Genomic DNA, 22,483 nt, shown 5'->3' on the forward strand with positions numbered 1-22,483 from the left:
ATTCTCCTATTCTCCTGGTGTAGCCACTACCAGCTCCACCATCATCATTAAGTTTGCTGACGACATCGTCGTGGTGGGCCTGATCTCTGATAACAACGAGATGGCCTACCTGAAGGAGATTAGGAATCTGGAGAACTGGTGCCAGAGAACAACCTCCTTCTAAACGTCAGTAAGACAAAGGAGTTGATAGTGGACTTCAGCACTAAGCAGGAGAGGAACTACCGGACCCCCGTCATCAACGAGTGCCCAGTGGAGAGAGTGGACAGCTTCAAATACCTCGGAGTTCACATCATGCAGGACCCGTCTTGGTCCTGTCACATCAACACTGTGGTGAAAAAGGCCCGACAGCATCTTTACCACCTCAGACGCTTGAGAGACTTCCGACTGCCCTCCAAGGTGCTCAAGAACTTTTACTCGTGCACCATAGAGAGCATCCTGGCGGGAAACATCTTAACCTGGTTCGGGAACAGCACCATGCAGGACAGACGAGCTCTACAGAGGGTTGTGCGATCAGCTGAGCGCACCATCCGCTCCGAGCTCCCTGACCTGCACTCAATCTACAGCAGGCGATGCTGGACCAAGGCCAGGAAGATCGTGAAGGACCTCAGCCATCCCAACAATGGACTGTTCTCTCTGCTGAGGTCAGGAAAGCGATTCCGCTCCCTGAAGACCAACATAGAGAGACTGAGGAGGAGCTATAAATATATATTTATATTTATATTTCTTCATACATCCTTATATATTTCTATACTGTGTATTTGTGTATTGTGTATTTTGTTGTACAGTTATTTTATTTTCAACTTTAATTTATATATTTTATCTTATTCTTTCCCAGTTAAATTTACCCTTCATTCTAATTTGTTGTTGTACAGTTGTTTCATTTTTAACTTCAATTTTTATATTTTATTTTATTCCTTCCTAGTTAAATTGACCCTTTTTAATTTTCATATTTATTTCCTATCTTATTCATAGCCTTTTTTTCTGTTTCTGTAGGTCACGAGCAATTGTGTAAGCATTTCACTGCATATCATACTGTGTATGACTGTGTATGTGACAAATAAAATTTGAATTTGAATTTGAATATTCCACCACATCCCAGAGACACGCTATTGGATTGACATCTGGTGACTCCGGAGGTCAATTGAATACAGTGAACACAAAGACATGATCCATAGCCTATGGTTTGTCAAGAAAATATCCCCCACATCATTACACCACCACCAGCAGTCTGAGGTGGATCCCTGTTTTACCGTCCAAATGCTGCAGCAAAAATTAAGACTCATTAGACCAGACAAGATCTTTCCAGTTTTCTTTTAGAAGATCTTCTTATCAGTGGTGAATTGTAGACTCAATATCCTGTTGATAGCTGCTAGCTGACAGGAGTGGCCTAGGTCTTATCCACTGGGACTGTCCGAGCAAATGACCCACCACAACTCACTTTGGGATGGGTGGGTCGATTTGGGAGATGGAATGTGTCCCATTGTGCTGGATGAGGACTAACTTGCATTATTTCAGTTAATGAGTTTTACACAGATATACTCGCTTTTTTTGGTAACCTGTAACTGAAATTATACTCAGCTACTAATACTAATGATAGAAAGATGGATATGCGCCCATGAATGTTCACATTTTGGTCTATCTCTAATTAATCTAAACATAGTTTTGCTATGATTTATATACAGTCAGTGTTACAGCTGGATCCATACATGGATAAAATCAAAAACATTGGCTAGTTGTGACTGAACAACTGCTGTTTAGGGGTGGCGTTTATCAAAGTGCAAACAAGAGTGCCGAGTTTTTAGTATTCTTCAACATGAAGTTAATTCTTTACTTACTCATTTCCCACTTGTACACCACAGCTTGGGGACTTTTTTCAGTGAGAGTGATGCATGCATTATTCATCATGATTAACTTGTTCATGGTCATTCATTTATCAGTACAAAAAAAAAAAAGAAAATATATACATACATATGGGCTTGCTCATTAACAGCACACTTTTGAGTTTACTTTACAGAGCAGCTTCTGCACAGCCTTTTTGACATTGTAGCCATTATTGCTCATCATTTCCATGGTGGCTCTCTCTCTCTCGCTTTCGTTTTCCTTCTTGCTCTGGCTCTTCCTTTCTCTATCTCTCCCCCTATCTTTTGCGCTCACTCAGCCGTGTGACAAGAAGATGATTTGTGGCATGCTGTAAATTTTATAACTGTCGAGCCAATCACTTCTGGCTGGGGCTCAAGGGGAAACATCTGCTGGTAGGTGTGAGGCTAGAGTTTGGCTACAGCGATTCACAGTTCAGAGTCAGCGACAGGAGAGCAAGTGTTTGTGAAAGAGGAGAGACCAATTAGGATTGAGAATTTTCGTTGTCGTGAAATACTCCTAACAGACATTAACTACATTTTTACAAATGTAAAAATAGAGAGCAATGGACAATAGTTACTTTAGGACAAAGCAAGGATAAACCAGAGGATAAATCTTTCTTTGACATCTTGTTGAGACCATTTAGAAGTTTCCTCATTTGACATAACAGGAGGAAGCACCCTCGCAGCTCTATGCCTACAGAACTAGCACAAAGGTTAGAGTATCTCTCCACCCACACTTTGGACAGATGTATTTCACTTTAAATGTCCAATTTAGCAATGTTAACAATGAGCCCCACTCCACAGTCTGGATAAATCCATGAGGACATGGGCAACAGTGAGCTCCAATTTAAGTGTTGAGGGTTATTACAGGGCATTACAACAGGGGCCATATAGACCTTGTTAGTGGGCACTTAACCATCTGTACACAAATCTCCACTAGAACACATTAGAATATTTTTCACACAGCCATGCCTCATCTCCATACTGACCTCTACAAACTAAAGTGTCCTTTCAAGCCCATTCAAGCATAGAGGCAGCATTCATAAAACACTTCCCCTCTTTAAACCGTGACCCCACGAGAGATGTGCTGTCACAAAATATTCAGGGCTGTGCAAAAAAACCTGACTATGGAATATCAAAAGCTCCCATCTGTCCACTTCCCTCCTCTCTATTCTTTCTTTTTTTTTAACTTAATTTTCTTCCATTTTTATGTCAAGGAAAGGGCATGTCTTGCAAGGCCATTGATTTGGCGACTCAAAACACCAGACAATGAACTGATCACCCCTGAGTCCCTCTGCCTAAAGGGTAATAAACCTTGTCATTGAAATGTGAGCAGAATTCATCAAAGGTATCCTAAAAGCCTAAATGAGATGTGTCAAACACTCACATGGAAACTGCAGCATGCACCGTACAAATGTTTCCTGTATAAGATAGTGTGTGCCTGCGTACAGCAAGGAGAACACTATTAGCACTAAGACGGTATTTGTTTCCACATTTAGCATAATTCTGTGTTGCATGTACTGCAGAAGTACACATGACTTCCATTATTTGTTATTATTAATCTCTGGCTCTCTTTCACAGTCTGTCTTTTCTTCTGTCTTCTTCCCATCACCTCCAACCAGTCAAGTAGATGGCTGCTCCTCCCTGAGCCTAGTTGTGTCGGAAGTTTCTTCCTGTTAAAAAAGAGGTTTTCCTTCCCACTGTTGCCACGTGCTTGCTCAAAGGGGGTTGTTTAATTGTTGGTGTTTTTCTCTATTATTGTAGTGTTTTTACCTTATAAAGTGCCTGAGATGACTGTTGTTATGATTTGGACCTACATAAATAAAACAGAATTGAAAACTGTATTATCCCTGAAAATGACCAAGTCTGAGAAAAAGGAACTTAAATAAGCAGCAAAAGAGCTGATGAGCGCATTTCTGTGTGGTTTTACTGTGTCTCCTTGTGTAAATTTCTCCCTGAAATTTTTAACTGTTATTAATAAATATTAATAAAGATCAAGCAACAAGTGAATACGAATTCCACTTTGAGGACAGATTCATAACAAACAGTTACCTTTCAATATTTGCTTTTTCCTCTTGTATTGGATTCTATATACTACACTGGTGCTAGCCTTACCTGGTTCTTTAAATCCAGTTTGGGACATGGTCGTCCTCCATTGAAAGCTTTCTCTCTCAGCCACTTAGACCTGATCTTTAACCCGCTGCCACAGGATGCACTGCAGGGGGACCAAGCTGACCAGTCACTGAGCTTGCAGTCTATGGGGCAAGGGATGTGGCAAACCTCCACAATGTAGCCTGGAATTTAAATTGGCAGACAGAATGGGCAGGGATGATTCAGACTTGGTCTGCAGCTGCAGTGCAGATCACATTAATTATGTCAGACAGTCACGCTACTGGTGAGTGTTACCCCAGACCCTGGACTTACCCACCGTGAGACCGAGGGCTAATAAACTGACTAATGAGCATTTAATTCCTATGCTGTATAAGCTTTTTACAGTGTGTTAAAAAAATTGTTGTTCTCTGCGTTTGGTTTTTAGCTAGACTTACACAGCAAGGCTTCACGACACAAGGAAACGACCATATAGGACAAAGACTTACAGTTGTGTTTTAGTCACTGACATTTTTCTTTCACATTAAAAGTTAAATTGCTCATACTCTCATCAAATTTCATCATCAATTTACTATATATAGTGAAATAAATTAGAGATATAATCTATGTTGCATGTATCTAATACAATGTTGTATGTTTATGAAGGATACTCATTATTTTTAGCTAAAATGTGTAATTTGTAGGCATATCTCAATTAGTCCTACCTGACTCTGTACAGAGTGAAGGGCTAACCAGGTTCTCCTGCTGGTTAATGCAGGCAACAGCCCTGTAGCGCAGACCTTGGCCACAATCCTTCACCTCTCGATGGCTCATCCAGCCCTGTGATGATCCCAAGACCGAAGGATCAGGGAGTATGCAAGCAGACCAGTTCCCACAGGGCTGGGACAAAAACTCATCACAAGGACATGTCTCTGTCTCCTCCAGCGGGTGCAACTCCTTATTCAAGCAGGTTTCCTTTTTTTTGCTACGACCTAAGCAGAAGATGGACAAACAATGCAAAATTACTGAACTGGATGGGCAGAACATGTTTTGTAATAGGACACGAGGACAGCTTTTTTCCACATTAGATAAGAGTCTTGAGAGATGAATGTATAATAAGGTGTATTGTTTAACATAAACAGCAGTTACAGTAATTAAAAAGTGTTCATTAAATGTAACAGAATGTATTTATGTTAATAAATTTACAAAGTCAGCAGGTGAGAAAACTAAATAACCAGTGTAGCTATTAGCTGAGTGTAAATTGCTAATTTGCACCATTATAACTGTGAGACACTTACAGGCACATTGCAAGTTCGCTTGCTCTCTTAAATCCACCATCTCTACTCTTAAGAGACTTGTATTTGAGCCTTAGCTGACTCCGCAAGGCAGTGAATTGCTTTAGAAGCTGGCTTAAAGTTTCATTATTCTCACTCACATTTAAGCCCAAATCATAGTTATGTGCAGAAATACAGTATATTCTCTAAAGATGAACTAAGACAATGTAACCAACTGTTAAATCTGCCATCATACAATAATAGAGCATAAGGTGTTAACATGGAGTGACAGTAGCTGTGTTTTATTGTATAGTTATCAAACGCTATTATGTAGTATTTATTGAAATATATTTGTATAATACTACATTTCTTTCCTCTTACGAGTGATTCCACCACAAAATACTGCAGTCAAATGGCAGGCTTTTCCCATTATATACCACAAACTGCTGCGAGGCTGGATGTAAACCAATTTACTCAGTAGGTCATCTTTTGCGATTCTAGTCTATGTTTGTTGAGTTCCTTTAGAAGAAACACAGCCGAGGCAGTAAAAAAAACCCCGAGGCAGTAAAAAAACAAAAAACAAATAAAATCATAACCAACAAAAAACACTTATTTGTTCCCTTTGTCGTGTGACGCCCAAAAAACCTCATTGTATAATTGGTGCTGTTCGCAAATGTATTATTGCTTAATTTCTCCATTTATTTTAAACCCCTTGGGGAAATGGTGCATGCTTAGTGTCTGTGTTATGACTCTACAGCTACAGCGAAGGTTAGACTTGACTAGAATTGCTTTACCATACTACTTAGACAATATTAAAATGGACAATACAAATAAGATTATTGTTCCATTCAGCTAAAACATAATTTCTATATTTATAACCTGTTGCAGCTCATTTGTATGTAAATGCACCATCGTTGAATATAGCACATTCGTGCACTGTGTGCTACCGTGAGGAGCAGGAAGGATAAAAAGTGCTGCAGCATTGCAGTGTTCTCCCACCGAGCAGGGAACACAGAAAGATCTGTCATTTAAAAATCTCTTGAATGTGTTCTGGTAATGGGCATTTATTCCCTCTCATTCTTTTACAACCATGATTTCTCACCAGCACTTAGTGGTTGCTGTTTATTATTAATAATGATCAAAAGTGCAGAGTCTTTGATTCAAAGGGTTGACAATAGTGGAGAAATGGGTGGACAAAGCTGCACAGACACATTAGTTATATCATTAATCTGTAATGTTCTGCTCAGCTGTTACATTGCGATTAAGTGCTGTAATTGTGTTTGGAATGCCTACCTTCCTTCAGCCTGTCTCTTCTTGTTTTATATCACATAATCATTTTTATAAATTTGCCTTTTGGCAAGCTTTTTTTAATTGTACTCCAACAATTTAATTATTTATTTATTTTTTCCTTTTTTACAGCATGCTTACTTACAATCCACAGAACACAGCGCATCTTATGGGTTGCCAAGTTCTGGTACGGCTTCTTTTAATAGAGATTGTGGCACCAAAATGAGTCTAAGAAATGAAAGAGGATTTAACTGAAAACATTTTACACTATCATCCGTCTTTATCACTGGGTATTAGTACATGGGTTAAGCGATATACAGTGGATTGAGCATGAGTATTTTCACAGTTATTTAATGTTATTTAATGTTATTTAAAACAACAATAGTAATACAGTGGCTGGAAATGCCACTTTCAATATCTGGACTGGCAACAGATACAACCTGTCAAGCTGCCCAGCCCCTCAGAAGTCTACCTTATGATAGATTGTCTGCTGTGTCATATGATAACATAACACCTATAAATATCCTGCTTTCAGTGATGCATCAGTTAAAATAAAGAAATAGATTAAACAGTCCCCTCTGTTGTCACCTCTTCATGTACTCGTCAGTACTAGAGAAAAATTTAAGTTGACAAGCCCACTGCCCCCCACCCACACACCTCAAAGACTATAAAGGGACAATTCAAGCAAATGGAAGACAAAACGGTTACATATCTTTATATTTCATCTTCTTGCCATTCAAAATGAAAATAAAAATGCAATTTAGGTCATAATGAGTCCCTGACATTGTTTTTTGTGTTGCTTATTACATTAATATTAATATCATTTTGTGTGTCCCTTAGGTTTGGGGTATACTGTGTGTAAAATTAATATGTTTAGGGGTTGCTGTTTTTTTTACCAGAGAATCTCCAAACTCTGTTTAATAATACATCAGATCTGCAAATGTGAATCCCTTCTGCCAGATTAAATGCACTGTTAAACTGACTATGCTGAAATTGAAAAAACACTATATTGCAATCATGTTTACCTCCACGTTAAAGTAATAATAACAATAATAACAATGATTTCTGTATAGCACAAAACCAGCATTATAAAGTGCTCCACAGAAATACAGAATAAAGGAACAAACTAATAAAAGAACAAATTGGCTGCCACTCAAGCAACTGAGTGTTTGTATTATGTAGAGACAGATACATTACTATAGCAACATTGACAGCGTATTTAGCAAAACAATGTGTGTGCTGTGACAGTATGATGATATCTGAAGACATGTTGCTAAGGTGTGTAATGTCTATCACTGCTTTCCTTTCCAGGTGATTTTAATGCTTTACAGTAAAGCCTCATAGACTTGAAGAGATACAGACATTGACCCAAAATAATTCTGGTTATATATATAAAGATGAACAGGCTCCACTGTACCTTAAAGACTACATGAAGAGAATAAATCTCTGTCAAAGTGCAAATTTACTTGAGACTGCTAGTTTTTAAAATTAGAGCCTGCCCCGAAGAGCTGCCTCTAAGTGTGGATTCAGAAAGCAGAGACCCTCTGTACTTTTTTCTAATAGCCACTTAAGTCTAATAACCTACAAAGTGTACTGAGATTACTTCAGTTTCCTGGTGTAGTATGACATGTTTACCTTATGTGCTGTTGTCTATTACACACAAATGTACTGTAATAGCACCTCCAAGCAAAAAAGGATTCCTCAAAAACTATCAGGAGACTTTTTAGTGATTAACATGATGAGTTTTTTTTCAATATACATTTATACATCAATTTTCTTTCACTCATTCAATTCAGAGTCATGGAAAAAAGAAACCTAATTTAAACGTCTTGCTTTAAAAGGAAGAAAATTCAATGTAACCTGCTGTACAAAGAACAGATGGCATTGTATTATTTGTAGGTTTATGCAGTACTGCTTTTGAGGTGGTTATTTTCTTGTTGTTTGGTTAAAATAAATCCTGTTAGTCCCACATGAATAGAACCATTCAACACTTTAATGAATTGCATTCCCCCAAGAATAAGCAAATTGCTACGTTATTGTTACAATTAAAGTAAACACCTCGTGCACTGTAAAATGAAAGCACTATAACAGAACTCCTTGACCCGAGCCAAATGGAGAGCTCACAAACACTCACAACCTGGTAAAAGAGTTGCACTGTGGTTGTACTAATCCTGCTATGCCTGTGCACCTCTGTTTATTTTGTGGATCCTGGGTGTCTTTAGCTCCCCGTGTGCCCAGTCAGTGAGCAGTCCATCTGTTTCGTAACATGATTTGATTGCAAACATTCCTTATCGAGTGTGAACCCACTGCCGTCACAGTGCAATTCACCAACAATCTGTTCAATCTATGCCACTGCTGGTGGTTGATTGAAAAGTGCCAGTGCAATATCACTTCACTGGCAACTTGACTTTGCAGGCAAATTACTAGTTAAAGATCTGCAGGCAACACAAAGAGTGCAATATCTAGCTTATTTCAATATTATGTATTTTGTATAGAGATTTTTCCTCTAAATCTTCCATATATAAAGTGTCATAACCTGATGCTTCTTTAAAGCCATAATATTATGCAGAATTATCGAACAATACTGCCAAGCATTTGGATGTGAATGCATATCTTTGTATGTTCTGACACCCAACTGTTAAAGAATGATGGCTGTTCCATTGTTGAGGCTGAGCCATGCCCCCCTATTTCATCTGCACCTGTCTTTAAAAAATACATGAATTTGGCTTGTGAGATAAAGTATTTTCTTAATATTTACTGATTGGTTTATGCATATTTCAAAAGGTTGAATTGATTCATGGCTTACGTACGTTTGTTTTTTAAATGTCACCATAAACACTGAGAATATATTATATTTTTTCACACTGATTTTGACTAAAATGCTCTGACTCTTTATTCTTGATATTTTTTCAAAGCAAACCTAAGAAATAAAGTGTTTGTACAATACAATAAGAGTGCATTACAATGAATTACAAAAAATTCAATATGTGTTAAAGCTGCTATATAGCTTGACTGATAGACTTTATATTCTTACATATAATATTAACTTCCTCAAGTTGCAACACTTAAAGTGAATTATTCATGTCATCAGTCCTACAGTGGCTGAGTAACAGTTGTCATGAATGAAAAAGTCTGACTGTTCAGTTTGTTGTCTGGCTCTCTAGCGGCATAATATTAAAACTTTTGTTATGTTACCCCAGAGTGTGTAATAAATCCTACAAATTTTGTCCTTTTGAATTCCAGCCCACTTCATTAAAACATTTTACCAACACACTTCTTCGCAGTTTGAGTGGACTTTTAAAGACTTTTCAAACCCATCACTTAGCAATCAAAAATTTTACCCATTAAACATAAAAAATCAGGTCAGCTTTGCAAAGAAACGACTTCTTAACATTAAAATCATAAAAACTCACAAAGAAGAAAAAATACAAAAGAAAAATTATGGAATGAAATCAGCTTCTAGATAGCCATTGACCATCGGAGCGAGCATATTTCAATAAACGCCTGTCTAAAATGATACACAGGAGCTACTTAGAAGGCTCAGAGTCAGAGCGGTTGTGAAATGCACACTAACAATGCCGGCTAAATCATTGAAATGCAGTTAAGGGCGATCGTGGCTCAAGAGTTGGGAGTTCACCTTGTAATCGGAAGGTTGCCGGTTCGAGCCCCGGCTTGGACAGTCTCGGTCGTTGTGTCCTTGGGCAAGACACTTCACCCGTTGCCTACTGGTGGTGGTCAGAGGGCCCGGTGGCGCCAGTGTCCAGCAGCCTCGCCTCTGTCAGTGCGCCCCAGGGTGGCTGTGGCTACAATGTAGCTGCCATCACCAGTGTGTGAATGTGTGCGTGAATGGGTGGATGACTGGATATGTAAAGCGCTTTGGGGTCCTTAGGGACTAGTAAAGCGCTATATAAATACAGGCCATTTACCATTTAAGGTCTTCAGGATACTTGCACAAACACTGCTCTCGGATAAGTGGGGGAAATAATTCACAGAAGGTAATGTTTGAATACTCATTCACCACTCATTCTCCTGGAAAATATAGCACCAGCTACTACTGAGCACTTAAAAGGAAAGTGCTTAAAAAAATGATGATTTTCTAAAAGATTTTTTTCACCCAAGTTAAATTCTGACTGATTCAGTTTACAGCGGCATAACAATAATTATTTTCCCTATTAACATTTATATTATTAAGACATTGGTGTATTTAAAACTAGAATATTATCATTCCCTAGAGTTATTTTTTATAACGGGTTCAATTTTTCAGTATTTTACTGATGTATGAAACAGACCTTCAGCATTTACTATTAAGGTGTTATTTATTCATAGACACATGAGTTAAAGATGATATGTTCAGAATGTTTTCAACAACACGCGGTAAACCAATGCTGCTAACGATAAACACTAAACAAATCTGATGCACATCTATTCACAACCAGGCAGCCAAATGGAAATGAGTAAAATGATAATGTGAGATGTCCCAAAAACACTCAGCAAAAGATAATGGTGGTGTTCAGTATTCAGTATACTGGTGGATCGTATACCATCATAGTGATAGAAACAGACATTCACACCTATTCAGCATGTGTTTAGACGTTTGGGAATTACAGCACCTGCAAGAAACCTATACTGGGTGAACATGCAAATTCCTCACAGAGAGGCATCAGCCTCCCTATGGACAGTTTTTAAAGTAACAGTTCTAACAACTGAGCCGATGCTGCCTCAATGTGGAGTGTCATATACACTCCCATCTAATTGAAATGGATTGCTATTTTTGAAGCATGTGATATATAAAGTCAGAGGTGTAATAAATTAAATCTGCTACTTAAAACAACATGTTTGTGTCCTTTAGTATATAAGACAGAGGGCAGGGTAAGTGTTCAGAAGCTGACAGAACAGTAAACAGTGGGTATGGCTGTTCGTTTTATGCCTTTCTCCTTTCAAGCACAGCCTGTTTGTGAACATAAGTGGAATGGTACGAACTAAAATATGAAAAATAATGTATACAGAGCTTTACAAACAGCTTTTATTCTAAATAGAGAATTATACCCACCAGCCACTTCATTCATAGATAGATCTTGCTACTACTGGTTTGATCTCCCATTGTGACTTCACACCTACCTTAGTTCTATGTGGCACAGATTCAACGAGATGCTGGAGATGTTACTCAGAGATTTTGGTCCATAATGACAGTGTCACACAGTTGCTTTAGATTTGTCAGCTGCACATCCCTGATGGGAATCTCCCATTCCATTACATCCCAAACATGCTCTGTCAGATCGATATCTGGAGAATGTGGAGGCCAGTGGAGTACAGGAAACTCACTGCCATGTTAGAAAAAAATCACTTTGAGATGATTTGAGCTTTGTGACATGGAGTGTTATCCCTATAGAGGAGGCATCGGTCTTTAAGGGATGGATACACAGTGGTCTTAAAGGGATGGACATGGTCAGCAACAATACCAAGGTAGGCTATGGCTTTTGAATGATGCTCAGTTGTTACCTGAGGCCCAAAGGGTGTTGGGAAAATATACCCCAGACCTTTACACATTACACCACCAGCCTGAACTGTTTATACAAGCCAGAATGGACCCATACTTTCATGTTGCTTATGCCAAATTCTGATGCTACCTATAAAAATGTTGCAGCAGAACTCATTAGACCAGGCAACATGCGGCCAATCTTCTACTGTGCAAACTTGTCAGCTACAGTATACCATGAGATTGTAGTCTTATTTTACTATTGCAGCTGACAGGAAAGGGACCTGGTGTCGTCTTCTGTTTCTGTAGTGCATCACCTTCAAGGCTTGAAGGTTGTGCATTAAAAGATGATTTTCTGCTTACTGTTGTCTTTCTGTCAGTCCAAAGCAGTCTGGCCATTCTCCTCTGATCTCTGCAATAGCAAGGGAACTGCCACTCACTGGATATGATCTCCTTTTTTGCAATCCAGAGATGGTTGTGTGGTAAAATGCCAGTAGATCATCAGTTTTTGAAATAGTCAGAATACCCCGTGTGGCAACAGCAACTATGCGACATTCAAAGTCACTTCAATAACCTTTATTCCCCAATGTGATGTTTAAACTTCAGCAGGTCGTTTTGACAATGTCAATGTGCCTAAATGCATATTTACATTAGAAATCAATAAAGTGGCTATTGAATGTATATTTACTTTTGCAAGTTTTCCACCCTGTTTAACCTGTAATGATTAGAGGTTAGTTTTTACATTGCCTTTTGTCACTTGGATCTCCATCAGTGTATTACAAGCCTAGTGTCCTGGCAGGCCCAAGTTGAAGCCGCCCAAACATGATTGTCTATGTTTGTTTGTTTGTTTAAATACAAATGTTGCAGTTGTTAAGGTAGCTAATGCATTTTATTAGTTTACTTTTAATAATATGCAATATTAAAACCTTGTAAAAGCAAACCTAGAAAGAAATGTAGGGATAAAGATAAGGTACATGTTACGAATTTTAGTTCTCTGATGATATTTGTCTACTTAAGTCCACTAAATATAGTTTACGGTGATCTAGATCATAGATACCAATATGTGGTTAACCGTTTGGTGCTTCATGGCGTAAAGTACATAAAATACATTTTCCGGTTTCTCCCTCTCTCCTGCCACTCACTGAGTCTTTGTGCAGAGCTCTACATGTGCAATCCCTCTGTTCAGTTTACAGGCAAGTATAGTGCTTGCCACTGGTATATGAGGCTGGTATATGCTTCACCAGATAAAGGTACTTCAAAATACAATAGTAAAAATACATTAAAAATTTAAAAAGTTGACTAGATGGGAACAGAGAACACTGAGAACACTGAAAGCACTGGTTGCTTAGTACTCATTTCCAAATTCGACCTTGATTTTAATGTCCTTTATCCACCTGTATCCTGTCAAATATCTTCAAATGCTGAAATCATTCTGAGAAAATTATTTCACTGTCATCCAGACAAACAGACATAAAATTCTTCCCACTAGAGTAGCTGTCTCAAAGATCAGATTTTGCCATGATGAGACGCACAAACAGACAGACCCAACAACTGAAAACCATCCAAATTCTTCTGCCCTGGTACCTATAGGCATACAGACACCTTGACTATTGGATGACTGACCAATCTAATACCAACGTTAAAAAGGATAACACCGGCTGCAATGACTGTATGCTGTAGTTTACAAACTTCTTTATCCTTACACTTGGTAAAGAAAGTAGGATCATTTCCAATCAAATGTCCAGATAAATTTGGTGATAAAAAGTGATAAAGACACAAGTGAATTGAAATATTCACATGTTCTGACTGCTATGAACAGACAGTTATGCTAACACACTTCCCCATGAGCTAAGCTTGATTTCATGTGGTGGATTATAAGAGCAATATAGAAGGAGACAGGACATGTTTACTGCAACCCCTCCAGCAACAGATAAAATATTAATGTAGACAAATAGTATCCTGCCTGGTCTGAAACCACAGCATGTAATTCAGATTTTGCCATCTGTACTAAAATAAGAGACTACAAGCTGTGAGGGATCAAATTTAGACGTGATATTAAACTACAGGAACTGTGTGAAGTCACACTGTAACAAAGTGCTGGAAAAACACATTTGAGTTTTTACAGTATTGTACATTTCTTCATAAATACATTTAAAATGCTATATTTGTTTAGTAAATTTTAGTATCACTGAGTAATACACTGTACTGCCAAAAGTACTCACTAGTCAGCCTTAACACAATTGACATCAAATTAATCCATGGGGTTTAATTTGATGTCGGCCCAGCCTTTGCAGCTAGAACAGCTTCAACTCTTCTCGGAAAGCTTTCCACAAGGTTTAGGAGTGTGTTTATGGGAATTTTTGACCATTCATCCAGAAGTGCATTTGTGAGCCCTGATGTTGGATGAGAAAACCTGGGTGACAGTCTCTTAGGGCCACATCTCAAAGATGCTGAAGTCAGGATTCTGTGCAGGCCAGTCAGATTCTTCCACACCAAACTCATTCATCCATGTCTTTACAGACCTTGCTTTGTGCACTGGCGCACAGCAATGTTGGAACAGGAAGAGGCCATCCCCAAACTGCTCACATAAAGTTGGGAGCATAAAATTGTCCAAAATGTCTTGATATGCTGAAGCATTAATAGTTCCTTTCATTGAAGCTAAAAGGTCAGCCCAGCCCAACAACCCCGTCCACCAAACTTCGCAACTGGCACAATAAAGTCAGACAAGTACCGTACTCCTGGCAACTACCAAGCTCAGACTCATCCATCGGATTGCCAGATGGAGAAGCATTTGTCACTCCAGAGAACACATGTCTACTGCTCTATATTCCAGTGTCGGCGTGCTTTACACTATCTGACACTTTGCATTGTGTTTGGTGATGTAAGTCTTGGATGCAGCTGCTCTGCCATGGAAAGTCATTACATGAAGCTTTTTACAGACTGTTTCTTGAGGTAATATGATGGCCACATGAAGTTTGGAGGTCTGTAGTGACTCATTGTGCAGAAAGTTTGCGACATCTCTACACACCAGTATCTCTTAACCCCACTCTGTGATTTTACTTGGTGTATCACTTCATAACTGAGTTGCTGTCATTCCCATTCACTTCCACTTTGTTATAATAACAGTAATAATGGATGGTGGAATAATTAGTAGTGAGAAAATTGCACAACTGGACTTTCCAGTTCCACAGGTGGCATCCTGTCATGGTACCACACTGGAATTCACTGAGCTCCTGAGAGCAAATGTCAGCTGTTGCAAATGTTTGTAGAAACAGTCTGTGTGCCTAGATGCTTAGATGTTATACACCTGTGGCCATGGAAGTGATTGGGACATCTGAATTTGAATGGATGAGTTTTTTGGAATGTTTTTGGCAGTATAGTGTGCGTGTAGGTGTACGCTGGCAAGCTACATATATTTTGATTGCTGTCAATGTTCTAATGAGATTTTAAGCACAAACAACACACCTGTAGCAAATAAAGACTTCAGGACATCATTCATACTTATATTAAAGGCAGAAAATTTGCCACACAAGCTGAGATCTTGGCATAGTTCATTTGTTTTCATTTTTTTTTCAGATTTCAAAGTTGTTCTACTCTTTTAAACTATAACTTTGTAATTAACAATTAGTTAAAATAAAAACAAAACAATAAAAAGCTGTAGAAGTTGGTCAAAAGTTGGCAGTGTTCTACTCAAATTTTACAAAAGAATTTTTTTTACCATCTGCAGTAATAGAATATGAATAAATAAACAAGACTCATTAGTTTGAAGTAAATGCAGAAGGACATAAAAATGTTCATTAATTTTGTAATTTAATGTAAAAGTGAAACAGCATAAGTTTTTTTTTTATCTTTCACTAATATGCATTAGGTCTGAACTGGTATATTCTGACTTAAGAAAACTGCCACACGCTCAGACATTACAAAAGCTTTTATCCTCTCTGCTTTTATTTATTTCCAAATTGACTACCAGTCATATCAATAAAAATATAAAACAACAATGTGAGAATGCTTCACCTGAGAACACAATCCAATTGTTCTACCAGCAAAGATTAAACAGTTGCCTTGAAATTGCGTGTGTCTCACAATCCGTGAATAACGAGTCTTTACCTGCAAGTGAGCGCTTTCGTATTCGAGAGCTGCCACATCCAGCACATTCAGAGAACTTGGACCATGCAGTTAGAGTGCAGTCATCCTTGCAAGCCACCCGACACTCTCTGATCTGAGGGGGCAAGGGACCAGCCCATTGCAGGCACTCTGTCATATTGGCAGACTCTCCGCTCTGCCCAACACAACTGACTCCTGCAATTACAAGAATGCCATTTCAGTTATACATTGCACAAATGACAAGCCATTCTTCATCAAGCCAAAATTCAGTTGTCGCTACTGTAAAATAGTCTTCGAAAATTCCTACTATGCCTGAGAAAAGGTTCACAGTTTTATGTGAGGTTGCTTGGACTGAAGAAATAAAATGCCTCCACAGTGTAGCCATAGTTAGAATATTCTGGTGCAGCTTTCATGTTAGCATCAAATGAAATGGTAATTCAACCTTCAAGCTCAACACCATTATCAGACTTCTTTAGATAACTATGATTTATTGTATAAAAACAGGACATTCATAATAAAAGCTTAACATAAAAGGTTAATAGCTTTGACAGAATGATCTACATGTTTTAAAAAGAAATTATTGGAGCCTGATCAAACAGGGATAGAGACATTACAATTCAGCAATATGTGCCAGGGTGTGCCATGAATTATTACATTAGCTGCATAACAAAAGCAGATGTGTTATTTTTTCTTTTACTGATAGTGGGTCTAGCGCTCAGTTGAATAGAAGAAACATTTCACAGTCTAGCCTGTTACTTTCCTTTAGACATAAATAAATGAATGCAAATAAATGGAAGATGTAAGAGGTGTCTTTTTCAGAAAATGCAACAGCTGGCATCATCAAAGGTCAAGAGCAAAAGGAACAATCAATATAAGGGATAGATCAGAATGAGTTTTTAAAAGCTGTACTGTGAGACTGTATTTTACTTTAAACAAACATGTTTCAACATGCTCAATTAACAGTAACGTTAACATTTTGATGCTTAACAGGTTTAATATTAGCAATGCTTTAGCATATCAGGATCACATAGTAATAAATCAAGTACTTTTCACTGAAAATGCCCAATCCTAACCTGCAGGCAGGTTAATGGCTTACCAAAAATAATAGTTTCCATTCCTTTGGGTAAAGGCCAAGTTAGCACGTTAGCATGAGTTAAATGGTGTATCAATAAATATGTTTAGACAAATGTTGCAGGAATATTGATATTTTATAGACAGTTAGTTATACACCTAATTATCTAATCTACAAAGGGAACATATTATGGAAGAAAGCACATCCATTTGTTAGAAATGCATGCATGACATTTAAATAACGTAAAAGAAATAGATTGTGTGATAAGTGCATTTGCAAATCAAATAGCATAATAATTGAAACACTACCCAGATTTACAGTTTTTGCCCACTGCTTGAACACATTTTGCAAAACCCCGCTCGCTGTGCCAAAACTGTACACACAAGTACACATGACACAACACTGGGAAATATACTATTCACATCTGTGCCAAATTGGAACTCTACTCCCAAAACCTAAACTCTGCTGTCAAAACCTAACATTCCTTTGTCAAAATGTAACTCTGTTGACAAAATGACACATACCTGCACCATATGCAAACACTCACAGATCAGGGGGAACACACTAGTCTGCTGTACATAAAACACTGCAGTCCTTGATTCCCATTGTTTATTCAGAAGGCACATTTACAGGAGACACATTTCCAAACAACCATAAACGCAAATAGACCTACTCAATACTGTACATTGCAGTACCATGAATACAGGTACAGCAAATAAAACAACAACAACACAATAGTACTGCAATAGAAAAAACACTATACTGTAAACACAAAAAACCATGACAATTGTGCATAAGTGGGCTCATGGATCCCGCCGTCTGTTGGGGTCTGGCCACAGGACCTCATCAACATCGCAAGCAATGTCCTCTCCCGCTAGGCACCGGGCTAAATATCCTCTTGCTCTCCCTCCATCCATGCTTGCAAAGTTCTTGGAATGGCTACGCTGAGGGCTTTTTGTAGTTGGCTAATTGGTGTTCGGTTTTGCAAGTAGGTGCCTTCAGGTGTGTATTTGAGTGGTTGCAATTACCCGATGTGTTTTGTATTTTGGATACATGTGTTTTCCGAATGGCACCCTGAGATTTCATTTTGTGAGCGAAGTGTCTTATGTATGAAATAGAGTGTAGCATGCAGGACCATGTGTGTTGCATGAGGGAGTAGGTGTGTTGCATAATTGGTACTGGGGTGCAAAGCAGCGCTTTTGTTTAAGGTAGGGGTACATGTGTTTGAGGTATGGTAACAACAGCTTCACGTTGTGTTACTTTAGTCTAAGCATGGGTTTATAGTGTTCAAGCAACGGGCAAAAACTGTAAAAACAAAACAATAAAACAAAGTAAATAAAACATCTGAATTACAATAATCAACACATCTACTGGTTGATAAAAGGAATGATTTGTCCCTCCCAGATTCATGAAACACATTTTTCAGACACTGCACACAAAGTAGCTGCATAAAAATAGTACTATGTGTAGAGTTTTAAATAAATTAAAAAAAAAAAACACACAAAGAAAATGAAGTTAAAAAAACAAAACAATGCCTGTGGACATATTGGCTCGAGTTTGCTGGCTGATGGAAGGCAGAGGAACATTTTTAGCTTCGCCAGGTTCTGTTAACTGTGAAGGAAAGGTTGAATGGACTTTGACGCCTTGAAAAAGGAATCCTCGTAGATAAACAAACAAACTGCACAGGGCATTATAATGTTCAAATACTTTGCACTGTCACTCTGGGATTTAAATAAATTATTGTTGCCAGTGAGGGGAACTTCTCCTCCCGCAAGACCTCCGAGTCTTTGAGGATTCACTGATCTACAAACATGCCTTTAATCCATTGTATTGATTTGTATTTGACTTTTAAATTTTGCCCTCTGACAAAAACTGTTTGGTTTCTACATGTCTGCTGAAAAGGCGTGGGATGGTCATTTACATACAAAGCTTCTGCACAGGCAGCACAAGGAGGATGGTAGCTGTTGTTATAGTGCATTTACGTAATGGTCAAATGCATAGCTATACAAAAGCCTGCATGTTTGTCTATAGGTTAATTCTGTAAGCCCTCAAACACTTAAGACGTGAGAATATATTGAAAAATACATTTTTTTTATGTCTTGTCTTTTAGCTAGTCTCACTGAAAACCCAACTATGTGATCCCCAGAAGCTTCTTATTAAGAATAAATTTCTTTCTCTTTTATTCAGTCCAATCCAGAAGATTTTATGTTTTACATCTTTACTTAATACAAAGTTTTTAATGCATTATATATCCAGCCCACACATCCACCATCAAACATCTTCATTTTAATTCAGTCATACTGCTTGTATAATGTTCTTCAGTATAATGCATTGTGAAGAGTAATGTGGACTGGATTCATCATAGCCATTAAGTCACATCTTTCCTGGAGCAAAAGATCATCAGCATGACTCACTTTCTACTGAATAATTACTCACAACGGTTCCAGTTCTACTCAGGGAGGAATATAACATATCCAGCTGGTTATGATACAAAATTTGGCTGAATTTAGACACAGTATGTAGTGCAATATGCACTGACAAACAGATCACTCTAGTGGTTATCAGCTACAAATTCACACAGGTAATCTGCAGTCAAGTGTTCTCTTTCGTTTAGTGTTTTTATTTTATTTGGAAAGGTTCTAATTCATCTTGTCAGATCTTTCATTTAGTAATGCCTCTTATCTGCGAGCACCTCAGCGGGTTAGTTGTATAACACAAACCTCTCCTCGTTCTGCACATTATGAGACATTAGCATTCATGCAACATGCCTTGAATCTGGCATGAGGCCAGATTCACACGGACATGGAAGTATTTACCCAAGGCAAGGAAATATTTGTGATTGGATTTGAGGTTTACAGAGCCAATATGTTGCAAATTCTGACTATTATTTTAATCTCATAGTAAAGCTCTGAGCCTGAGGTTCACAACATTTTGACTGGTTTTGACTAGGCAGAAAAGCCCTGGTTGCTCTTTAAGTTGTTCTTCTACCATCTTTAAACTATTCATAGTGACATTTATCATCACTAGTCAGTTTCCAGAGGCTGCACGGTATTTGTATTAAAACATTTCTTTCTCCCAGTAGAGGCAACTGCAACTAAAATGCTGCCTATCTCAAGGAAAGTAATAGTGGTTTCTACATAGATTGTGTGTCTGTTTTTACTTTTCAGTGTTAGAAATTAAGTCAAAGAAATATGAGATAAACCCAAGGTTAAGTGCATAATTGACTGTTTAATACACTTACATCTACCTTAAAGCAAATATATTTCATTGATGTACAGATATAAAGTTAAAAGGAAACATGTTAATGGGTAACACAATAAGAAGCAGAGTTGAATTCTGGTGATTTAAAAAAATCTATGCCTTACTGTGCTGTGATCTGCTGCTCACTATCACAGATATGAAAGCTGACGTGTCAGATTAGAAAAAAACACTATGGACTGTTCGTGACCAGAGAACAGAGGACAAATTTCATAGTGCATTGCTAGTTGGTAGAAGGACAATGCAATGTTAATATTTTAAGCTGATCATTTAAACAGTACATATGTTGTCAAGAAGATAGGATTACATTCATAGTTGTTGACCAACCTGGTAAACAGGTTAAAAAACGACAGTTACTCTTATATGTAATCTGCTTAACTACCATCATGCAAAGATGCAGCCTGATATGCACAATTCATCTTAGCATGCAGTGCACATATGCGCTACGCATCTCAGCACTCAGTACTGAGAAGCATATTGAGTTGCTATGGTTCCTAAATGCTTCCGCATTGTGATCATACCACTTACAGTTGATCATGGAATATCTAGGAGTGAAGGAATTTCACAAACTGACTTGTGGTTCCATCCTATTACAATTCCATGCTCAAATGAGCTCAGTGAGATCTTTAGTTCAATCCATTCCTTTACAAATGCTTGTAAAAGCAGACTGAGTGGCTAGGCAGCTGATCTTAAGCACGTGTGGCACTGCATCTGAAAACAGCTCAATTCAAAGATGACTTTGATACCTTTGTCCATACAGTGTATTCGGAAACATGATTAACTTCAAGCTGCTGAAGAAAGCCAAAGACAAGCAGCTAAAAGCCAGCCTAGATTTTGCACTGAAGGAGGATCAAGGTCTGACATACTAATGTTGCAACTTTTCATATTCAATTTTTCAATGAAGAGAAGCATTTGAAGTAGCTATCATCTCATCTCTCACACCCTTACAACAGGATGTGAGCAACTATAATTAATAGCAAGTCTGGGGGAAATAATTCAAAGTTGAATACTGTATTAGGGTCATGCCTTACCAATTCATCTCAACCTTCTAGCTATAGTCATGGATTATGTTGAAAAAATGTATATGAACAATTCAAGTTGAATGGACCTTCAAAGGTTTTAAACCTCTACTTAATAAATAAGTTAATAAAAACGTGTATATTTTTACACCCCAAAAAGGCTTTAATTAAAAACTAATATTTCCCCTATTCTTCATATTATTGCAACCAAAATCTGAGTCTGTATAATGTTAATAATGTTGTAGGAGTAATTCTGCTCTCCATAGGAAAACCGCCTGCCACAAATCTTACTAAATACAGCCCGAGGGCTGAAAAATTCACTTCTTAGCTTGTTGTGTGATTTTTGGACTGTGTAGATTCCTGTGTCATATCCTTGATGAACATCCTTATGCTTCTCAGAGGATCTGTGGAAATGACTGCTACAGGCTCAAATTATTAAAAAGCCATAGGTGTTAATTGAATCATTTTGCACTCATTTAAAGGCAAGCAGCTTCCTGATGCATTCCCGAAACCGGCTGTTCTAATGTACTTATATGGCTCAAGAGAAGTTTTCAGAGCATTATTTTACTGCCTTGAGAACTTTATAGCATTTCTGCTCTCGGCATCGCTGATTTCTACGTAGCAGTATAATTACAACTGACATTTCTCAAGTGACTTTCTATGACTTTTCGATGAAGATGGGAAAAGTGTTTGCAGTGTTCCTAGGTTAAGAGCAAGCCTCATTGACCTTTAGAGCTTCCTATTTGAATATGATTAGTTGATAGCCAAGTTAAATACCTGTGACATTTCAAAAACTGTAGTGTGAGAGTGAAATTTGCAATTGGTAAAAACACTGAAATTAAATGTAGGATTTAAACAACAAAGATTTCAGAGGCTACGTTCACTCAGCTTAGGCTTAACCAAGTCAATGAGAGGGCACATAAATGTCAAATTGTGGCATAACTGGAGCAAAGTAATTGGCAATAGAGCCATAGCTCGAGTATAGAAACAACGAAGGACATCTTTTAAAAAAAATTATTATTAGTCTGTGACTTTGAGATTTTCTG

General features: G+C 38.0%; 1 protein-coding gene across 1 annotated transcript in view; it reads right to left on the reverse strand.

The window, feature by feature from the left end:
- thsd7ba (thrombospondin, type I, domain containing 7Ba) overlaps positions 1-22,483 on the reverse strand; it is a 197,545-nt gene that overhangs the window by 39,418 nt on the left and 135,644 nt on the right. Inside the window, 3 exon segments of the mRNA XM_082508367.1 lie at positions 3,975-4,153; positions 4,673-4,939; positions 16,092-16,283. Of these exon segments, the coding sequence (XP_082364493.1) occupies positions 3,975-4,153; positions 4,673-4,939; positions 16,092-16,283 (638 nt within the window).

This window comes from Aulonocara stuartgranti (assembly GCF_965226115.1).
Source record: "Aulonocara stuartgranti genome assembly, chromosome: 16".
Taxonomy (NCBI): domain Eukaryota; kingdom Metazoa; phylum Chordata; class Actinopteri; order Cichliformes; family Cichlidae; genus Aulonocara; species Aulonocara stuartgranti.